The sequence below is a fragment of the Nelusetta ayraudi genome, unplaced genomic scaffold (assembly GCF_046127955.1).
Source record: "Nelusetta ayraudi isolate G7.1 ecotype Tasmania unplaced genomic scaffold, CSIRO-AGI_Nayr_v1 ptg000050l, whole genome shotgun sequence".
NCBI lineage: Eukaryota > Metazoa > Chordata > Actinopteri > Tetraodontiformes > Monacanthidae > Nelusetta > Nelusetta ayraudi.
This window is the reverse complement of record NW_027466100.1, coordinates 2,498,574-2,520,488: the sequence shown is the minus strand read 5'-3', so window position 1 is coordinate 2,520,488 and position 21,915 is coordinate 2,498,574. Positions and strand designations below refer to the sequence as shown.

The 21,915-nt window shown below is 42.4% G+C and overlaps 1 protein-coding gene across 4 annotated transcripts; it reads right to left on the bottom strand.

Annotated features, from left to right (window-relative positions):
* Positions 1 to 4,465: 4,465 nt before the first annotated feature.
* Positions 4,466 to 21,142, bottom strand: LOC142895964 (alpha-1,3-mannosyl-glycoprotein 4-beta-N-acetylglucosaminyltransferase C-like). 4 transcript variants are annotated; one of them, XM_076037344.1, is made up of 4 exons: positions 21,124 to 21,142; positions 6,054 to 6,171; positions 5,804 to 5,960; positions 4,466 to 5,704 (listed from the first exon to the last, which is right to left on the bottom strand). In XM_076037344.1, exons 2-4 carry the CDS (start codon positions 6,150 to 6,152, stop codon positions 4,980 to 4,982), a joined length of 981 nt encoding a protein of 326 aa, XP_075893459.1. In that variant the 5' UTR covers positions 6,153 to 6,171; positions 21,124 to 21,142; the 3' UTR covers positions 4,466 to 4,979. The 4 variants fall into 4 exon arrangements, with proteins under 4 accessions (XP_075893459.1, XP_075893456.1, XP_075893457.1 ...); XM_076037341.1 differs by lacking the exon at positions 21,124 to 21,142 and adding an exon at positions 6,394 to 6,416; XM_076037342.1 differs by lacking the exon at positions 21,124 to 21,142 and adding an exon at positions 6,403 to 6,416.
* Between the last annotated feature and the right edge of the window lie 773 nt (positions 21,143 to 21,915).

Genomic DNA, 21,915 nt, shown 5'->3' with positions numbered 1-21,915 from the left:
CCGGCCTTCTTGGAGTCCTTGGGAGGGGTGCTGGACAGTGCTCCGACTGGGGACTCCGTTGTTCTGCTGGGGGACTTCAACGCACATGTGGGCAGCGACAGTTTGACCTGGAGAGGCGTGATTGGGAGGAACGGCCTCCCTGATCTGAATCCGAATGGTGTTTTGTTGCTGGACTTCTGTGCTAGTCACAGTTTGTCCGTGACAAACACCATGTTCGAGCACAGGGGTGTCCACCGATGCACTTGGCATCAGGATGCCCTGGGGCGGAGGTCGATGATCGACTTTGTTGTCGTGTTGTCTGACCTCCGTCCATGTGTCTTGGACACTCGGGTGAAGAGAGGGGCTGAGCTGTCAACTGATCACTACCTGGTGGTGAGCTGGATCCGCTGGCGGGGGAGGAGACCGGAAAGACCCGGCAGGCCCAAACATATTGTGAGGGTCTGCTGGGAACGTCTGGTTGAGCCCTCTGTCAGTACGGTCTTCAACTCCCACCTCCGGGAACGCTTCTCCCATATCCCGGGGGAGGTCGGAGACATTGAGTCCGAATGGACCATGTTCTCCGCCTCTATTGTTAACGCAGCTGCTCGTAGTTGTGGTCGTAAAGTCTCCGGTGCCTGTCGTGGCGGTAACCCCCGAACCCGGTGGTGGACACCGGAAGTAAGGGATGCCGTCAAGCTGAAGAAAGAGTCCTATCGAGCCATGTTGGCTCGTGGGACCCCGGAAGCAGCTGACAGGTACCGGCAGGCCAAGCGTGCTGCAGCTCGGGCGGTGGCGGAGGCAAAAACTCGGGCCTGGGAGGAGTTCGGGGAGGCCATGGAGGAGGACTTTCGGTCGGCCTCGAAGAAGTTCTGGCAAACCATTCGGCGCCTCAGGAGGGGAAAGCAGTTCGCCACCGACACTGTTCATGGTGCAGGTGGGGAGCTGTTGACTTCGACTGGGGATGTTGTCCGGCGGTGGAAGGAATACTTCGAGGATCTCCTCAATCCTGCCGTCACGTCTTCCGCGGAGGAAGCAGAGGCGGGGGACCCGGGGGAGGACTTGTCCATTACCCAAGCCGAAGTCACTGAGGCAGACAGGAAACTCCTTGGTGGCAAGGCTCTGGGGGTGGATGAGATCCGCCCCGAGTACCTCAAGTCTCTGGATGTGCAGGGACTGTCGTGGCTGACACGTCTCTGTAACATCGCGTGGTGGTCGGGGGACAGTGCCTCTGGACTGGCAGACCGGGGTGGTGGTTCCTCTTTTTAAAAAGGGGGACCGGAGGGTGTGCTCTAATTATAGAGGGATCACACTCCTCAGCCTCCCCGGTAGAGTCTATTCCAGGGTGCTGGAGAGGAGGATATGGCCTATAGTTGAACCTCGGATCCAGGAGGAACAGTGCGGGTTCCGTCCGGGTCGTGGAACACTGGATCAGCTACATACTCTCCGCCAGGTGCTCGAGGGTTCATGGGAGTTCGCCCAACCAGTCTACATGTGCTTTGTGGATCTGGAGAAGGCGTTCGACCGTGTCCCTCGACGCATCTTGTGGGGGGTGCTCCGGGAGTATGGGGTCCGGGGCCCTCTGTTTAGGGCCGTGCGGCCCCTGTATGATCGGAGCAGGAGTCTGGTTCGCATTGCCAGCAGTAAGTCAAACTTGTTCCCAGTGCGTGTTGGACTCCAGCAGGGCTGCCCTTTGTCACCGGTTCTGTTCATCATTTTCATGGACAGAATTTCTAGGCGCAGCCAGGGGCCGGAGGGAGTCTGGTTCGGGAACCACATGATTGCGTCTCCGCTTTTTGCAGACGATGTGGTCATGTTGGCTTCATCGAGCCAGGACCTCCAGGGTGCGCTGGCGCGGTTTGCAGCCGAGTGTGAAGCGGCTGAGATGAGAATCAGCACCTCCAAGTCCGAGGCCATGGTTCTCGACCGGCGGATCGGTGCGGCGTCTGCAGTGATGCGGGCGCTGTACCGGTCCGTCGTGGTGAAGAAGGAGCTAAGTCGAAAGGCGAGGCTCTCGATTTACCAGTCGATCTACGTTCCCACCTTCACCTATGGTCACGAGCTTTGGGTAGTGACCGAAAGAACAAGATCGCGAATACAAGCGGCCGAAATGAGTTTCCTCCGCAGGGTGGCTGGGCGTAGGGGATAGGGTGAGAAGCTCAGCCACCCGGGAGGAGCTCGGAGTAGAGCCGCTGCTCCTCCGCATCGAGAGGGGCCAGCTGAGGTGGCTCGGGCATCTGTTCTGGATGCCTCCTGGACGCCTCCCTGGGCAGGTGTTCCGGGCATGTCCCACCGGGAGGAGGCCTCGGGGAAGACCCAGGACACGCTGGAGGGACTATGTCTCCCGGCTGGCCTGGGAACGCCTTGGGGTCCCACCGGATGAGCTGGAGGAGGTGACTGGGGCCAGGGAGGTCTGGGCATCTCTGCTGAGGCTGCTACCCCCGCGACCCGACCCCGGATAATGCGGCAGAAGAAGAAGAAGAAGAAGAAGAAGAAGAAGAAGAAGAAGAAGAAGAAGAAGAAGAAAAATAAAACAAAACAAGGCAACAACATCGCTGCGCAGCATCCAATTTAAACACAGAATTGAAAAAACGAGATCATTAAAAATGAAAGATAAAGCTGATAAATCTTGCTTTCTGCATGGCAGTTCATAAGGAGAGAGGAAGAACTCCTGTAGCGTTAAATGTGTGAAAAGACCTTCAGGGCATGAAGTGGCTTCCTGTCATTGTTTGGAATAGTGTTTCATTCTTCTGAGCATCTTCACTTCAGCCAGCTGCTTAGCCCAGTCGTGGGCAATCCCAGTGGTGGCGCTCTTCTTTTTAATCGTCTTAGCCTTCGAGATGTTTGGTTTTGGTTGCTGTCCATGTAAAGAATATAAGTCTGTGTTGGCGTAAGATCTGCTGTTCATTCGAGTCCTGAACTCAACTGCCGAGTTGGAGTCATTCGTGGCAGCGACCGGCTGATCTGTTTCATCTAGCTGTTCCACATGCCACGACGTTTGGAGTGATATTAGTGGAAGACGTTTATCACGTACAACCTCTCCACCTCCAGGCCTGCCTGAATGACCCTGGAACAGAGTTTGGTTAGATTTCTTCATTATACTTGTGCTGTATAATGTATTGCTGTGCTTCAGCCTTATAAAACACAAAATAAGCCATCAGGGGGATTTCTATTTCTTTCACTTTTTCATCAACTTTTTTATTTATTTATTTAACTTTTTCATTCTCAAATCTAAAATAGGTTTTAAGGCTGATTTTTTCTGCCATCCAAAAACAAACAGATGTGAACACAAACACAAAGGTGTTGAGCAAAAGCAGTTGTGTCATGCAGGTCATGTTTTCTTATTTAGCCGAATGCTTTGTTGATTCTAACTGCCCCCCTGATCACAACCACATTCTGATGTTTTTTTTCTCTCATTCTTTTCAAATATCTGCATTCACTTGCTTGTTAACTGCAAATTGTCTCTCCTATTTGGAAGCTGTTACTGGTGCGACCTGCACCAACTTTACTTTTTCCCCCGGTGTCTTGTTTGCAGTGTCTTTCTAAGTGTGACCTACAACAGTGGGTGTGCATATGGTGGCCTGGCACGCACCTTCACGCACTTATTACTCAAAGCTTCAGTAACAGTGACATCTGCTGGTGAAAAACGACACTTCAGCCAAATGCAAGCAGGTTCATTTTTGAAGCGGGGCGTTCTAAAGTTCAATGGACCGCACATCATCAAGAAAACTGCACAGGAGCGTAGATAACTGCACATACTCTCTCTCTCTCTCTCTCTCTCTCTCTCTCTCCCTCTCCCGCACACGCACACGCACACACACACACACACACACACACACACACACACACACACACACACACACACACACACACACAGAGTGATATTATTTTTCCCTCCGCACAAGTTAAACCAAAGTTGTAAATATTCCTAAAATGAAAACTATTTTAAATAATTTTTTCACAGTTGCTGCTTCAAACATCATGTATCACATATTTCTTTTTTGCACGGAAACAAGCTCCACAAGCAGTGATTCTATGGAATTGAAATTCAGGATTTGAAGTGCACGCTGAATCTTCAGTGTAACACTGCCATCAATAAACAGCAGTGAGTTTAGATAAGTGAATAAATAAAGAACGTGCATCAGGTTAAGTACTTGGAAATGTGATTCCATAGTCTTGTTCAAATTAGCTTACTTTTCATCACTTCTCACTACTTTGTAGGAAAACATGGCGAAACAGAAATTGTCAGTTGAGGAACAAAGGAGAAGGAATAGAGAGTACCAGCAAAATAGAGGAGAGACGGAAAGACAAAGGTAGAAGAGGTGAGCTGAAGGCAAAAAAAATGAATACAGACAGGAAACATGGGAGACTATGACAGTACACACTGTTGGTAGCCTGGATAATGGAGACTGGCTAGCAGTAGTGTATGATGACCACTAACGGCTAGCCAGAACCATTGCCCTGGACGCTGAGCACCAATAGGTGGAAGTGGAGTTTCTACATTCCCATGGTCCAACATCAAAGGTTAAACCACAGCTTGGAAGGATTCATGTCTGTTCCTGCCCAGTTGGAAGACACAATTGTGAAACTAATGGGAAATGCAACACCGGTCCAATCAAGAAAGCGAGAAATCTATTTCTTTGGTTTCCTCTTGGAGGGGGGAGTTGAAATTATAAACTTTTTTTGTAAGTCTGACGGAGTTGAGACAAATCAAGTTCTGAACTGAAACAGGATTATTTTTTTATAAAAAGTGATTTTATTTAGAACCAATTCCTTTACATGTTTAAATTATCAGGACTTTTCTCTACAAACATAAGCAAAAACGATGAATACAGTGTGCATTTTTGGAAAATGATTTTTAAAACCTGTTTTGTCTCTTATATCAAGAATGAGTGATTTATGAAAAATAGGTCTGGATTGAACGAACATGTGGGTCTTTGTCCCATGTCTCTACCTTCCTAGAGGATGCTAAGATGTTTTAAGTGTTTCTAGGGGCCGGGTTGTCAGGGCTTGACGTCCACCGGTTCCTCTTTAAAGTCATCGTCCTTCAGCCTGTTCTCTTTGCCGCTGAATGATGTGTAGTGGCCCATGTGCTGGAAGAGTGAGGGCTTGAAGCGGATCACGTCCTTCTGCACCAACAGGTTCCTGAAGTGGGTCAAAAGCCAGTCGCACGGCATCTCCTCGTAGAACATGAGCAGGAAGTGGGCGAGGCGCGGCAGGTCCTTGGACTGGTACAGCTTCCCGATGTAGCCCAGCTTGGAGAACTCCAGCAACACCCAGTAGGACCCTTCCCGGGAGGTGATCGCCTTCTTCAGCATCGTCAGGAAGTTCTTGGAGCAGTGCACGTCATCCTCCAGCATGATGTAGTACTGCGAGAAGTTAGCGCAGAGGTTGAGCAAGTAGGCGTAGTCCACGTTCTGCTTGGAACGGTAGCGGACCCGTTCCTCCGGGTCGTTGTAGTTCCTCTTCAGGCCGTCCAGCGTCGGGTAGTACTCCTCGGGCGTGTGGACCACCAGCAGGTGGCCGGCTATAATGTGGGGGGCGAACATCCTGCTGATCTCCTGCGCCTGGCTCTCGCACCAGGCTACGTCAAAGTCAGACAGGTGGACCACCACCACCACCTCCTGCAGCTCCTCGTCGCTGGACTTCTCAAAGACGGACTTGAGGGTGTCCATCAGGTAACTCCCTCTCTTCCTCTTGACCGACGCCATGCCTACGGTGAGATACTCTGTGGGCAGAGAAGTTTCGCGTCAGTAGGCCGTTAAAAAAAAAAAAAAAAGGTAAAACATCTCCTATAAACGTGTCCTTGTGGCAGAGCGACACCTACTTTTTTGAATGGGAGGCGTTCCCGCCAGGTAGCGGTATGTCACTTTCATGGTGCCAGAGAAGTTGATCGGGTTTCTGAGGGCGTGAGCGCATCTCTCGGGCGTCTCATCACGCATCATTGACTCTTGCAGCTGAATCCACTCCTCCTTCTCCTCCTTCTGGAATCACAAAGACCAAGAGGGAACGCTGGGAAGGAGGGAGGTGGTGGTGGACAGAAGTTAAAAGTTCTCCTGACTGGACAGAAGATGTACCGGCACAAAGACGTGACGGTGGTGGAAGTTGAAGACGATGAGGCAGGTGGCGAGAAGGACAAGGACAAGGATCACCATGCGCTTCTGGTAGTACCTCATCGCGATGGCTCGGCCTCACCTGTGGTGGGATTGGATTGGATTGGAGACGAAGTCAGAACACGTGGCAAATTAAAACAAACTTTTGGACACCACTCTTGGCACCGTTAATGACATCATTGTGCTCTCATTATTAAAACTTCCCATTTTAATAATGAATTTACACATACACAGTATATGCATTTTCGCGACAAGTACATATCATACTATGCGTTTTCCCACAATAAAAAAAGATAACGCTCACGTTTTCTACCTATGGGTCAGCGCAATGCATGATATTGCCGGGTTATTGAGCATCGGTTTAGAGATGCATTGTGAGATACATCGAATAGACTATAAAACGAATACTGATGCTCACTCAGGATACAGACACCACTACAAAATGGCGTATCCCTTATATCGTGAGTAGGTGGCAGATTCAGACAAAAGCCAAATCATCATCAAATAAAAGTCATGACGGCAATAAGTAAAAGATAAACTCAACAAAATGCGGGGAACAACATCCACGGGAAACAACTTTCCAGCCATGCCGACAAATAAAGAAATCGACGACTCCCTTGATGCTCTGGCCGCAAATTTCACAGAGTTCAGAGAGGAGCAGCAAAAGATTCTCAACTTGGCAGAAGAAGTTAAGCAACTTCGACTCCAAATAAATGAGAAAAATGGGAAAATTGTGGCACTTGAAAACCGGGTGGCTGAACTTGAAAAAGGCGAAGAAAAGAAGAAGAAAATTGTAAGGTTGGAGAATCGCATTGCGGACCTTATACGATATTCGTGAATGAATGATGTGATTGTGACTGGATCTGCCATCAAACCTCGGAGCTATGCCGCGGCGGTAACGGGTTCAGCTACAGAGGAAGGAATGCAGCCGAACGTACCACACTCGGCTCCTAACGACGCGGTTTTTTTTGACGAGCGACACCGCTGTCAGCACTCAGTACTGCACTGCAGGTACAAACGAGCATGTAGCGGCCGGAGTTCGCTGGAGTTCGCGTCGACGAATTACTGTTGTCGACGTAATCGATTACATTGACTAATCGTTGCAGCTCTACTTTACAAAAACCTTACCAAAAATAAAAGAACACAGTATCTGCAACACATCCAACTTATATAGATTTAGTGTCATAGCTATTTCGGAGAGCTGGTTGAGAGATGGTAAAGAACTACCTGAGCGGATCGAGGGCAACAAAATGTACTTGTAAATGTTGTTTTCTAAATGTTTTGTATGGGCTGAAATATGTGCCACCAGAAACTCAATTTGAATCATTTATATTTGAATTTGAATAGCTAAATGCGAATAACTGAATTAAAAATTTGAATTTGAATCACATAATTTGAAATTGTATTGTTAAATTTGAATCATTGCATTGAAAAACTGTATTTGAATAGTAAAATTTGAAATTGAAATTCAATAAAAAAAAAAATTGATTGTCACTGAAAATCCAACTGTCTAGACATCTTCACATTCAGTTCTCACAATTCAAGTTCCGGTTCTGTCTGTTAACTGGCTACCTTTGTTTACTCGCATCTGTGGTCCAAGTGATCACATTCCATGTTTTTGTTTTGTTATTTGAACGTTTCTTTGTCTGTCTGGTCGGAGCGGTGTTAACGAACAGAGTTGGAAGCAGTTGCAAATGAATGTTTTTCATCTATGTGGTGATATTGGTAGGTGACAGATATGTGACTGACAGGTGCATATGGGCATGGCTCGCCTGCTGCCAAGCGGTGCGAAGCAGCCTCACCATATAGCAATGGGAAGACGTGCTTAAAAGTGAACCTCGGCAAGTCACACAAAGTATTTACGGGGATTTGACTGCGGTCAAGTGAGCCGCCGTTCGTCTTCGCGCAGTCAAGCCAGCCGCTCCTACATTTTCATTGCGCCCGTGGTCCCGTACATACGGCGACAGAGTCCACTGAGAAAGTCAGCGCTAGTTCAATGGTGGGCGAGTTAACTTCCGGTTTTAAAAATAAAAAGGCAATCCTCTCTCTCTCTCTCTCTCTCTCTCTCTCTCTCTCTCTCTCTCTCTCTCTCTCTCTCTCTCTCTCTCCATTTTTGTTTTTCCTTTTGTAGTTAGTCCTGGAAATATTGATGTTCTCTCTCTGTCTGTCGCTGTGTGTGTGTGTGTGTGTGTGTGTGTGTGTGTGTGTGTGTGTGTGTGTGTGTGCTTTTTTCCGTTTTGCGACAGAAAAGCTCCAATATTCAATTTTACTGTACAATAAAATACAATTGCTCCATAAGTTCTGACAATGGTTGGTACGGTTGACCTGATGAACACCCTGACTACATCCTCAGTCATTACCAAGCATATTTACTGTAGCATTTTGGAGATATTAAGCCTCAAAGTTGCATCTTCTTTTGTTTTGCGACAGAAAAGCTCCAATATTCCATTTTTACTGTACAATAACATCATATTGCTCCATAAGTTCTGACAGTGGTTGGTATAGTTGACCTGAGGAACACCCTGACTACATCCTCAGTCATTACCAAGCATATTTACTATAGCATTTTGGAGATATTAAGCCTCAAAGTTGTTGTTTTTTTTAGCTTTTCAAACAGGCAAAAACGAACTCGTACCCCACCTTTACTGTACAATAAAATACAATTGCTCATTAATTGTGTGCTTAATTGTATGTGTTTTTATGTGTTTTTTCTCTGTTGTTTCATTTGCCTCTCTTTGTACAGTGTCCTTGAGAATTTTTGAAGGCGCTTTTAAATAAAATGTATTATATATGTATATATGAAATGAGGATAAAACAAGCATCTTTATCTTATCTCCTCAGATGAAAGAATATGCTTGTTTTACAACAGATGAAAAATTTCTGATAGAGATGAGTCATGAACGGGCGGCGGTAGGAACTGTATTGTTAGGGCAGTAAATAGTGATTTCCTTTAATAACACATTGGCCATGTCAGCCTTGTAATTATGTGTCATTCACATACATTATGTATTGGTTTAGACAGTTTTAAAGCATTTTCACACGGAAAAAATAATCTGGAACACAACCTAACATAAAAACCTGGCTGAACTATCACCATGTTAAGAGGCTGAAATCCTTGTCATGTCTTTGAGTATCATGATTGTTTTTTGTGTATCATAATTAAATGAAAAGGTTAATCTGCCTTTTACAGATCCAGTGTGACACCTGTTGCCGGTGGTTCCATGTGGAGTGCCTTGACATGGACTCTGCAACACTTAAGCAGGCAAAGGCTCGTGCCTGGAATTGTGCTATTTGCCAGCAGCGGTTTTATTGCTGGCGGTTTTATTAATACCTCAACTGGTAATGAATAAATCATCTGTTAAAGTTACGTTATGCAGTTTGTTGTTTTTTATTGAAAAAACAAACAGTTGCGACCCAGAAGCGGACACAGGAGACTCAAAAGGTAATTAAAGAGTTTACTTACAAGGAGCATCGAAACAATGACTGTTCTAATTGAACACTGGAAACAAAGGGAAGAAGTGTCTGAGCCCTTAAATAGCCCGAGGAACATTCTGAGATTAAAGACTAAAGAAAATAATAAAGTAAGACAACAGGGAACTCCCCAGATCACAGACCAACAGAGAACTGACACAAGTAGGGGTGTTGATTAGCCTATATATTTTTGGTCCACTGTTGTACAAGTTATTGTATAAATAGTATGCTGTATTAGACCCTTTCCAATCCAAAAAAACAAAAAAGAAAATGCAACTTTGAGGCTTAATATCTCCAAACTGCTACTGTAAATATGCTTGTAAATGACTGAGGATGTAGTCAGGGTTTTCCTCAGGCCAACTGTACCAACCATTGTGAGAACTTATGGAGCAATTGTATTTTATTGTACAGTAAAGATTGGGTATGAGGTCGTTTTTGCCTGTTTGAAAAGCTAGAAAACAACAACTTTGAGGCTAAATATCTCCAAACTGCTACTGTAAATATGCTTGTAAATGACTGAGGATGTAGTCAGGGTTTTCCTCAGGCCAACTGTGCCAACCATTGTCAGAACTTATGGAGCAATTGTATTTTATTGTACAGCAAAAATGGGGTACCAGGTCTTTTTTGCCTGTTTGAAAAGCTAAAGAACAACAACTTTAAGGCTTAATATCTCCAAAATGCTACAGTAAAAATGCTTGATAATGACTGAGGATGTAGTCATGGTGTTCCTCAGGTCAACTGTACAAACCATTGTCAGAACTTATGGATCAATTTGATGTTATTGTACAGTAAAAATGGGTTACAAGGCCCTCCTTGCCTGTTTGAAAAGCTTAACAAAATTAACTATGAGGCTTAATATCTCCAAAATGCTAGAGTAAATATGTTTTATAATGATTGAAGATGTAGTCAGGGTGTTCCTCAGGTTAACCATTCCAACCACTGTCAGAACTTATGGAGCAATATGATGTTATTGTACAGTAAAAATGGAATATTGGCGCTTTTCTGTCGCAAAACAAAAGAAGATGCAACTTTGAGACTTAATATCTCCAAAATGCTACAGTAGAAATGCTTGATAATGACTGAGGATGTAGTCAGGGTGTTCCTTAAGTCAACTGTAACAACCATTGTAAGAACGTATGGAGCAATATGATGTTACTGAACAGTAAAAATTGAAACAAAAAAAAATCACACAAACAGAGAGAGAGAGAGAGAGAGAGAGAGAGAGAGAGAGAGAGAGAGAGAGAGAGAGAGAGAGAGCGAGCTAGATAGATTGCCTCTTATTTTTAAAACCGGAAGTTAACTCGCTTGCCATTGAACTAGCGCTGACTTTCTCAGTGGGCTCTTGCCGTAAGTACGGCAACACGGGCGCAATGAAATGTAGAAGCGGCTGGCTTGACTGCGCGAAAACGAACGGCGGTCTCTTCGGCCAATCAGCACTTACTTTTGTACACTTACATTGATGGACCGGTGTTCCGGTTCAACTCGCTACTATGTTAACTGGTTACCTTTGTTTACTCGCATCTGTCGTTGTCCTAGCTACAGCAGATGTTAGAACCAGGCAGTGATTTCGGTTGTTGCCCTCGCCACTACCTGTGTGTAAATTATTTCTTCGAAGTCGCGTATTTCACGCACCGTTTTCGAGGCATATAGCACCATAAATGTCACGTAACGTAGTGCTTGGAACCTTGGGTGGGCTCTTTCCTTTAGCGTCAGTACCTGGTACCTACGTTTGTTCTGATAATAAAAATGATAGTAATAAAAAACAATATGTGTGTTCCATTTAATGGCAAGCCGATCAACAAACGACAGTAATAATAAACTTCACACGCGGAAGAAGAGCAAAGAACACACGGATGATAACAATAATTTATGTATTTTAAAAACAAACACAGGTGGGGCTTGAACCCGCGTCGCAATTGTAACCATGTCAAAATAGATAACAAATATATAAATATAATTGAATAAATAGGATTAAAAACGTTAAAAAAGTTTAATATTAATTAATTAATGCATTAAAAAAAGTAACAATAATAATTTAATATAAAAAAAATATGAGGATAGAGAATTGACGTCACTTCCGCTTTCGGTGATTGCTGAGACGCGGCACCTGGTGACCTGGTGAGCCATGCCCATATGCACCTGTCAGTCACATATCTGTCACCTACCAATATCGCCACACGAAAAACATGAAAAACATTCATTGCAACTGCTTCCAACTCTGTTCGTTAACACCGTTCCGACCAGACAGACAAAGAAACGTTCAAATAACAAAACAAAGAGGGACTTCCGGCATGCGGAAGCTGTAAGACGTGTTTAGTCCGTGCTCCTCTCTGCGACTTTTTGAAATCATCTTTATATCGCGTTTTTCTACGTATAGACTAAAAGTGTCTGTGTATATACCTCCCGAAAACCTTTAAGGAACTGGGAATCCAACATGCCGAAGCCAAGCACCTCCAGCAAAACCAAATCCACCGACAGTCAAGCCACTGGAACTAGAGCTAGTACCATTGGTAGCTATAACCATGCTAACGACTCTCCCACCAAGCCAGAGGGATCTTCGGACCAAACCTACGCTATGTGTAAAGAAATATGCAAAGAGATGTCCGAATCAATCCTTCGCTGCATAAATGAACGATTTGATGCATTTGAAGCCAAGTTTCATGTGCTTGCAGCTTCACAGGCTGAACTTCAAACTCGTGTGACCAATCAAGAACAAGCGATGAGCGACCTTGACGTCCGCATGCTAAAATTGGAGGCTAAATGCACTGAGCTAACGAAACACAACGCTCAGCTCCAGACTAAAGATGAAGAGCCCAAGGTTTTCGTGGACCCGGAGGAGGCGACTAAGTTCCTGAAGAAGGATAACGTACGGGAAGGAGATTGATCCGCACAGGCAAAACTTTTCTTTTTCTTTTATTATTATCATTATTATTTAACTCACGATTGTGCTAAGGGGATGTTACCATTTGTTCAAAATGGCTATGTTGCTTACATTTTTTGGATCTCCTTGCATTAACGATTTCGTTATACAATTTTTCCATTACAATTATCCATTTTGAACTGCTGTCATACCCGCACATTTTGAGGTACTGATACTGTCCACATTTTTCTTAAATGTATTTATTTATTTTTTACGCGATGTCATTTGTTATTTTTGTTGACATTAGAATGTTGCAGAGAGGGAGCTAATGGTTTAGTCATTTGCCCAGTAGGTCCCGTTGTGATAATCACGCCATGCGCCAGGTTTGGTAAGGCACAAGGCGCGTGGGGGGAGGGGGGAGGGTGTGTGTAGTTATAGCATATTTTTCTTTTCTTTTTTTTCTTTCTTTTCTCCTTGCATGGTCAGTGCTTTATTTTGAAATACTTGGTTATACGGGAAGCATGATATGGATGGGACAATATTTCTTAAGAAAGTTTATGGTTGATGAATAGAGTGGTGAAATTTGTAAGCTTTAATGTGAACGGGCTTAATGGACCAATAAAACGGAAGAGAGTTTTGATGTATTTGAAAAAACTCAAAATAGACATTGCTTTCGTACAGGAAACCCATTTAACACCCCTGGAACATAGAAAATTGAAGAGAGATTGGACAGGGCACGTAATATCATCATCTTTTAACTCTAAAGCCAGGGGAGTGGCTGTCCTAATAAATAAGAACACCCCTGTCACAATTGGAGAAACCATTGTTGATACATTAGGTAGATATGTTGTGGTGAATTGTCAGATTTATTCAGAACCCTGGACCCTCTTGAATTTTTATGCGCCTAATTATGATGATGAGTCATTTATTCAAAATATATTCTTGAAGGTCTCAGGTGGACATAAAAACATTCTAATAGGGGGAGACTTCAATTTCTGCCTGGATCCTCTTCTAGATAAGTCAGCTCTATCAGTAACCAAATCTAAAGCAGCTAAAACCACCATTAACTTCATGAAGGAATTAAACTTAACCGATATGTGGAGGCAGATGCATCCTCAAGCCCGAGACTACTCCTTCTACTCTGGTCGGCATAACTCTTTCACTCGGATTGATCTTTTCTTGTTATCGACACACCTGATTCACAGAACATTAGAATCTAAATATTTACCTAGAATATTGTCAGATCACTCTCCTTTGACACGGTCAATTTATATGCCTGAAAAAACTTCTAATGTCTATAGGTGGCGTCTCAACCCTACCCTCCTTCAAAAACCAGATTTTTGCAAATTCATAAGGGGACAGATTGAGTTATTTTGTGATACAAACTGTCGTCCTTCCCCCAACAGTTTCATATTATGGGACACACTTCAAGCATTTCTAAAGGGACAAATAATTTCCTATACCAAAGGTATCAAAAAGAAATACATGGCAGAAATAGAGGAACTGGAAGCAGACATCTTAAAATTGGAAAAAGAGTTTCAACAATCAAAATCTAAAGATATACATCAGTTATTGGTAAATAAAAAGCTTAGATATAATACACTGCATACTTATAGAATCGAAAAAAATATCATGAGAAGCAAACAAAGATACTACGAACTGGGAGAAAAAGCACACAAAATTCTATCTTGGCAACTAAAAAAAGAGGAAAGCTCTAGGACAATTAATTCGATTCAGACTAAAACAGGTTTGCTATCATATAACCCTAAAGAAATTAATGACACATTTAAACAGTACTATACGCAGTTATACACTTCAGAACCTCCAGAAGATATGAATAGTGTTGATGAATTTTTGTCCATGATTGAACTGCCCAAGCTCAGCAAGGAAGATCAAGATAGCCTTGATCGTCCTTTTACACAAACAGAAATTGAAAAAGCTCTTAGCTCATTACAAGCAAACAAATCACCAGGAGAAGATGGGTTCCCTCCAGAATTCTACAGGGAATTTAAGGATTTACTTCTCCCACTTCTTATTGATGTCATCAACTTAGCCTCAGAAAGAGGAACACTTCCTGATTCTTTCTCTACAGCAATAATTACTGTCATTCATAAAAAAAATAAAGATCCATTGAATTGCTCCTCTTACCGGCCAATCTCATTGTTAAACACAGATTATAAATTGATTTCCAAAGCCCTGGCTAACAGGCTTAGTCAATACCTGCCTCAACTAATAAACCCGGACCAAAGTGGTTTTATCTCAAAACGTTCCTCAGCTAATAATCTATGCAGCCTATTTAATATTATTAATTTAACAAAACCTGAAACAGAACCCAGTATAGCTGTGGCCTTAGATGCTGAGAAAGCCTTTGATAGGTTAGAATGGGCATATTTATTTAAAGTGGTTGCCAAATTTGAGTTTGGCCCACTATTTATTAAATGGATCCAAACTTTGTACCATAAACCCCTTGGTAAAATTAGCACCAATGGACACATTTCGCCTGCATTCCCTCTAGGCAGATCAAGTAGACAGGGATGTCCTTTATCCCCAGCACTTTTTGTTTTAGCAATTGAACCCTTAGCTCAAACAATTAGAAATGATCTTGATATAAAACGTTTCCAGGTTGGTCAGATAACTCATAAAATTAATCTTTTGGCAGATGACATCATTTTGTACTTAAAAGATCCTGGTAACTCTCTCTCCAAACTGCAAACTGTTTTGAATATGTATGGCAATATTTCTAGTTACAAAGTAAATTTGGAAAAAAGTGAAATTATTCCTTTAACGAATTTTGACCACTCTGAACTTCAGCAAACAAGTCTATTTAAATGGCCTATAGATGGTATCAAATATCTTGGAATATTTGTAGACAGCAATCTCAAAAACCTGTATAAACTGAATTATCTCCCACTGCTCAGTAAGATTGAAGAAGACTTGCGTAGATGGACGTTCTTGCCTCTCACCTTGATTGGCAGAATTAATTGTGTTAAGATGAATGTACAACCAAGGTTACAATATTTGTTTCAATCTCTACCTATTCCATTACCACAATCCTTTTTTCGAACCCTCAATGGATATGTCAGACAATTCATATGGAACCATAAAACACCCTGGGTATCCATTGAGAAACTAACGTGGGACCATCGTTCAGGGGGACTTCGATTGCCCAGTTTTAAGAAATACTACTTGGCAGCTCAAATGAGATTCATCTCATCTTTCTTCGAGGGCAGTGAGGCCCCCAACTGGACACAAATTGGTCTGCACCCCTTGAAAGAAAAAACTCCCAGTGACTTCATTTATAAACATAACTCTGCAACTATAAACAAAAAGACAGATAACCCTATATTTAGACATTTAATTAAAATTTGGCACGAGGTCCACAAAAGCCTTGGACTGAAGATGAAATTGTCTCCTAAAACTCCTTTAAAACAGAATTATCTTATACCCATGACTCTTAACAATAAGATCCTAGACCAATGGCATCATAAAGGAATACAACATTTGGAGGACTGTTTCGATAATGGACTTTTCATGACATTTGAACATATGAAGGGGAAATATAACTTGTCCAAGCAAACTTTTTTTCTGTTATCTCCAATTAAGATCCTTCCTGAGATCTAATTTAGGTTCGGAAATGACTCAGCCTGTTATGAATAATGTGGAAAAGCTTCTTCATGGGAGGAACACACAAAGATTCATTTCTAAGATGTACCACCTGCTGTTGAATGACAGCCCAAAGTCAGGCTTACATAAGTCCAAGATGAAATGGGAGTCAGATCTGAACATTACAATTAATGAACAACTCTGGGAAGATCTTTGCCAAAATAGTTTGTTAAATATCATCAATGCCCGATATAGATTAATTAACTATAAAATTTTACATCAATTATACCTCACCCCAGAAAAATTACATTCATTTAAATCTGATGTGTCAGATAGGTGCTTTAGATGTGACATTGAAGTGGGTTGCTTTTTGCATTGTACTTGGTTGTGTATTAAAGTGAAACCTTTCTGGCATGATGTCTGCTCCACTTTAACCAAAATCACTGGAGTTGAAGTTCCAGTCAATCCTGAACTGTGCCTATTGGGAAACTTGGCAAATATTTGTGGCTCACTAGACAAAACGCAGCTCAGATTTATGGGAATTTCTCTAAGTGTAGCCAAGAAATGCATCATGATGTCTTGGAAATCTGACTCCCCCCTTTTCAGTGATAGATGGTTGCTTGAAATGAATAGTTACATACCCCTGGAAAAAATCACATACTGCCTCAGAAATCAGTACAACACTTTTTTTTTGAAAATATGGCAACCGTATCTGCACTATAATCATTTATCTGCTATACCAAGTGTCTAAATTGGTAATAGTGTCATACACTGACCTGTTTGTATTTTATTTTATTTCATTTATTTTATTTTATTTTTTTTTTTGAGGGGGGGGTGGAGTGACAGGTTTCTTGATTAGTTTGTGCCTATATACTGCTGGTATATTGACTTTTTTGTTTCTTTGTGTGATAAATGTAAAAACTGAAAATAAAATATTCCAAAAAAATAACAAAACAAAAACATGGAATGTGATCACTTGGACCACAGATGCGAGTAAACAAAGGTTGCCAGTTAACATAGTAGTGAGTTGAACCGGAACGCCGGTCCATCAACGTATGTGTACAAAAGTAAGTGCTGATTGGCCGAAGAGGAGTCCTGTGTATCTGAGCTCGATTGCCCCTTCCCCTTCATCCTCAAGCACCCGGATGTCTGTCACAGTAGATTGAAACTGAATTTTGAGAAGCAAATTTGAATTTTGAGAACTGAACTTGAATTGTGAGAACTGAATGTGAAGATGTCTAGACAGTTGGATTTTCAGTGACAATCAATTTTTTTTTAATTGAATTTCAATTTCAAATTTTACTATTCAAATACAGTTTTTCAATGCAATGATTCAAATTTAACAATACAATTTCAAATTATGTGATTCAAATTCAAATTTTTAATTCAATTATTCGCATTTAGCTATTCAAATATAAATGATTCAAATTGAGTTTCTGGTGGCACATATTTCAGCCCATAGTTTTGTATTAAGCATAATTTAATTACATAAATAAGTTTAATAATTTCATTCAGCAATAAATAAATAATTGTAAAGTAAAAATATAATTTCATGTTACAGTTAATTAATTTCTTAAAATACAAGAAGGATCCAAAGTTCGTTTTTTGTTGTCAGGGGAAACCTTTTGACAGGTGGTCTATGTTGAAGACACAAATGCTGCCTATGATGCATTTCTGGACTCGTTCATGACCCTCTAAAACCGCTGTTGTCCACTAATAGAAAGAAGACCTAATCCCAAGGACAAAACCTAGTTCACCAACGGCTTGAAAGAAGCCTGTAGGAAAAAGAATAGCCTTATCAGGCATTTTCTTAAGCATAGAACAAAAGAAAAGGAGGATAATAAGAAAAAGTATGAAAACAAATTGATTATAATCAATTCATAAAAATTATAATAATTCTTTGCAAAACCAAGGCCACATGGAGTGTTTTAAATGACATGATGTTGAAACATAGTAAAAAGGATCTTCCTACCTACCCTATAAATGACGAAAACCATGCTATCGGAAATGAAGGAGAAGGAGGGAGGGGGGGAGATGGTAGTGGTAGAGGTGGAGGTGGAGGAGGAGGAGGAGGAGGAGGAGGAGGAGGAGGAGGAGGAAGGTTTAGGAGGCTTTGGGAAAGGCTGAAAACACGAGGAGATGAACCAGTTGTTCCCACCGCAGGCCAGAGAGTCTCACTCTGACACTGAGCAAGCATCGGGCATCAACACTGTCTGTGGTATACATTCTGACCACTAGGCGGCGCTAGATACTACATACTGGGCTTCTTAAAGAAATGCTAACAGGGTTTTTTTTTTGAGTGTGTGTTTTTAAGCCTGTTGTTGGTAAATGTAGCAGAATGGTTGAATTTTGCAACTGTCCGTCAGACGAGGCGTCCACTAGAGGGAGCCGGTTCCTCAACTCAAAAGCCTGCTGTTTGTGTGTCTGTTTATTTTTTATTTTTTGATTTACAGGCTCTAATTCATCATGTTTGTTTAAGAGACTCGTTGCAGCCCTGAAAGCAACAGACATTCACTTTGCTGAATTAGTGTGGACCCTGACCCTGAAGTACAAAAAAAAAGAAAATCCGGAGAGAGAAAAAAGTTTGAGCTTCAGGTGAGAGCAGAGACAACGGTCCATCTTCACAACTGCTGAGGTTTTGACTCTTTGGCCACCCGGGACATGTTTTTTTTTTCAGCGGAGAAACTACGCCAATGAAAATATAAATGAGCAAAAAAAAAAAAAGAAGGAAAAATCCATAACAAACCCTCATCTTCCAAAGGCTACACTTCCTTCTCCTCCCTCCCCCTTCTCCACTCCATCCTCCTCCTCCCTTCCTCCTCCCCCTACCACTCCTCCTCCCTCTCCCCAGTTCCTCCTCCTCCTCCACTCCCACCTCTTCCACTTCTTCCCAACGTCAAACACCACGCCCGTCTATAAAAGTCAACCTTCAGCACGGAGGCCGATAACGACTCAATAACAACAACCACCACTGCCGATCGCCATTGATTGCTCCTGTCGATATTTGACTCATGTCAGAAGTAAGAATAAAATTGGAGCGATCTTCCCTTCTGAGTGTCTTGACAACTTGAGCAACAACAGAATTAAAAGTAAATTCAAAGCTGCAAGAGGGCTGGGCCGTTGCTGGTTGATAACCGCAGATGCCCCCGACACCTGCCGACCCCTGCCGACGCCTACTGACCCCTTCAGAAACCTGCTGGCGCATGTGTGTGTGTGTGTGTGTATGTGCGTCCCTCTCCCTCCTGCAGCCTCAGCCTGCACTTTGATCTGAGACAAGAAGAGAGATTCGTCAATGAACGTAGTAGAGACCAGTTGATGTGCACAGGGAAGCTATTTTTGGCTCTGCAGGTGGTGCCGTTGGTCTTATCGGGTTGATGTTTTTATAACCACAATGTCAGGAACAGGGTCCAGGCAATAATAACCAAATCTAGTGCGATTTTGAGTGTACTGCGACTTTAACGGGCCACAAAATGGAAACTGTAGGGATCTATACCGTTGGCGCGCTAAGGTTTGAGCATACTAAAAATGATTTTTAAGCAGTCGGAACCATTGTGTTTTCAAAGAAAGACAGAGTAGTCCCACTTCTGTGAGACTTCTTCTGTGCTTTATACGTCTAGAAGAGAAACGATATTAAAACGGCGAGTTTGTGAGAAGTGAGACCAATAGATTTTGTTCATTTTGTTCTTCAAAATACTGAATTTTGAAGAATATCAAGTACACGGCTTAGGCGTGAGAGGGAATTAAAAATCTTATTGAAGTAGATATGCTATAGGTGCCGTTGTTTTCTATTTTCCCTTCGGAACCAACAAATGGTTGGTTGTGTGATCATTTTCAAACTGACTCGGTTGTGATTAGGCCGAGTAACTGAAATGATTTGCAGGACCTATCTCTAAACATTGATGGATGCTTGATTGCTGCAAGCCCTTATAGGTGTTATTTTTGATTCGACTCTGACCTCTAAGCCCCATATTAGAGAAATCACCAAGACGGCATTTTTTCATCTGCACAACATTGCTAAGATCCACCCCCATTTCATCGTTTCATAATGCTGAGATTGTACTTCACGCTCTCATGTCTTCTAGATTGGATTACTGTAATTCTCTTTCCTCTGGCTTCAACAAGTGTGCGACAAGAAGCCTTCAATTCGTTCAAAATTCCGCCGCTAGAATCCTGACTAGAACTAATAAATACAGTCACATAACTCCCATCCCGGCATCACTTCATTGGTTGCCTATTTAGGCCAGAGCTCACTTTAAGGTTCTGCTGTTTTTAAGGCTTTAAATGGAATGGGCTTCCACCAGATGTTAAAGAATTTACTTCCACTGCAATTTTCAAATCATGTCTTAAAACATACCTCTTTACGCTGTATTTCAGTTTGGTCTAGTAGGTAACTGTCTTTGCAGCTTTCTTTTGTGCTTTTATTTTAACTTTTAATAACTTATTGTTTTGGTGTACTTGATTCTATTTGAATGTGTTTTAGATAGTGCTTGTTCTTTTATTGTAAAGTATTGGGAGCATGTTTTCATGGCGATTTTGCACACACCCAACATTTGTGGTTTTGGAGGAGAAAACGTTTAAAAATTGGTTAGTTTTTTGTATCATTTTGCACATACCTGCAAACAAGCTCAATCTGTGCCTTTTCTGTCCAGAAAGATCATACTGTAGATTCTGGAGAAGACTTAGACATTGATTTCTGAAGTGATTTCTATTTCCTTTTTTCAAGTAGCCTAATTAAAATAAATAAAAACCGATGTGGTTTTGGTGAAAAATAAATGCTTGCAATCAACTCAGAATTTTTGGAAATAATGGGCACCCCAACTTTGAGTGTTTTTCTTTTTTTTTTTTTTTTATCAAAAAAACATACAGAAGCTGAGTTTGAACATTTTAAGACATCTTACTACACACCTTAGCAAACACATTGGTGAAGAAATGTTTTGGTAATGATTTAGTTCGCAGATTTTCATAATTTGCCCTAACGAAATGGGTCTTTCGCCCTTGCTAAAGACTTGGCTGGAAGCACGTTCAAGCTCTGTCGCTCATTGGGCGTAGCCCCATAAACAAAACAAAACAAAACAAAAAAAAAAAGAGAAAACAACTCACGAAGCAGAGACAAATCCCGTTCCAGAGGCTCCGACAGCAGCAGGAGTTTAATGGCAGGTGACTGTGGCGGCTAATAAACTCTCATGGACAGCAACATGTCATTTTGTAACGTAATAAAATAATAAAGTGGCCCTGCCATCAGGAACAGCAAGAATCCACTCTCACCTGCCACTTATTATCCACTGCGAGCCCGTCATCCTGATAACAGTAAGCTGCACATGGGACGGTGGCCTCAATGGTTTCTAGTCACCGAAACAAACACGAATCCTACAATTCGTTCTAATAAAAAAGAATTCTGCGGTCACAGACGGTTTTTCAGCCTCATGCGTCAAATGGACGTTTGTACAAAGTGGAAATTTTTCTCAATTTATTCCGTGTAGCTTGTAAATCACACCCCGGGGCTCTGCCAACAGCTGGCCTGACTTCGTTTCTGTCAGAGGAGTTGCCCAAAATGTAAAAGCATGTAAAAAAAAAAACAATAAATAGCAGCTATGCTGCTAGCAACTTTGCTGGACGAGACTTTTCATCAATGACGCCTCCTTAGTTGTGTACCAACTGTCACACTGCGGTGAGGTTGCGTCTTGTCTTGGTGTTGTCTTGTCATTTCCTGTTTTATTTTGAGACCTTTACTAACCTTCCTCTCATTTCAGATCACTTCCCCCTCGTCATGTGCCACCTGTGCGTCTGACCCAATTACCCATTGTCTCCACCTGTGCCTCATCACCTCATGTGTTTAAATAGTCTGTGTCTCCCTTGTCTTGTGCCAGAGTGTCTTGTCACGTCTAGCGCCCT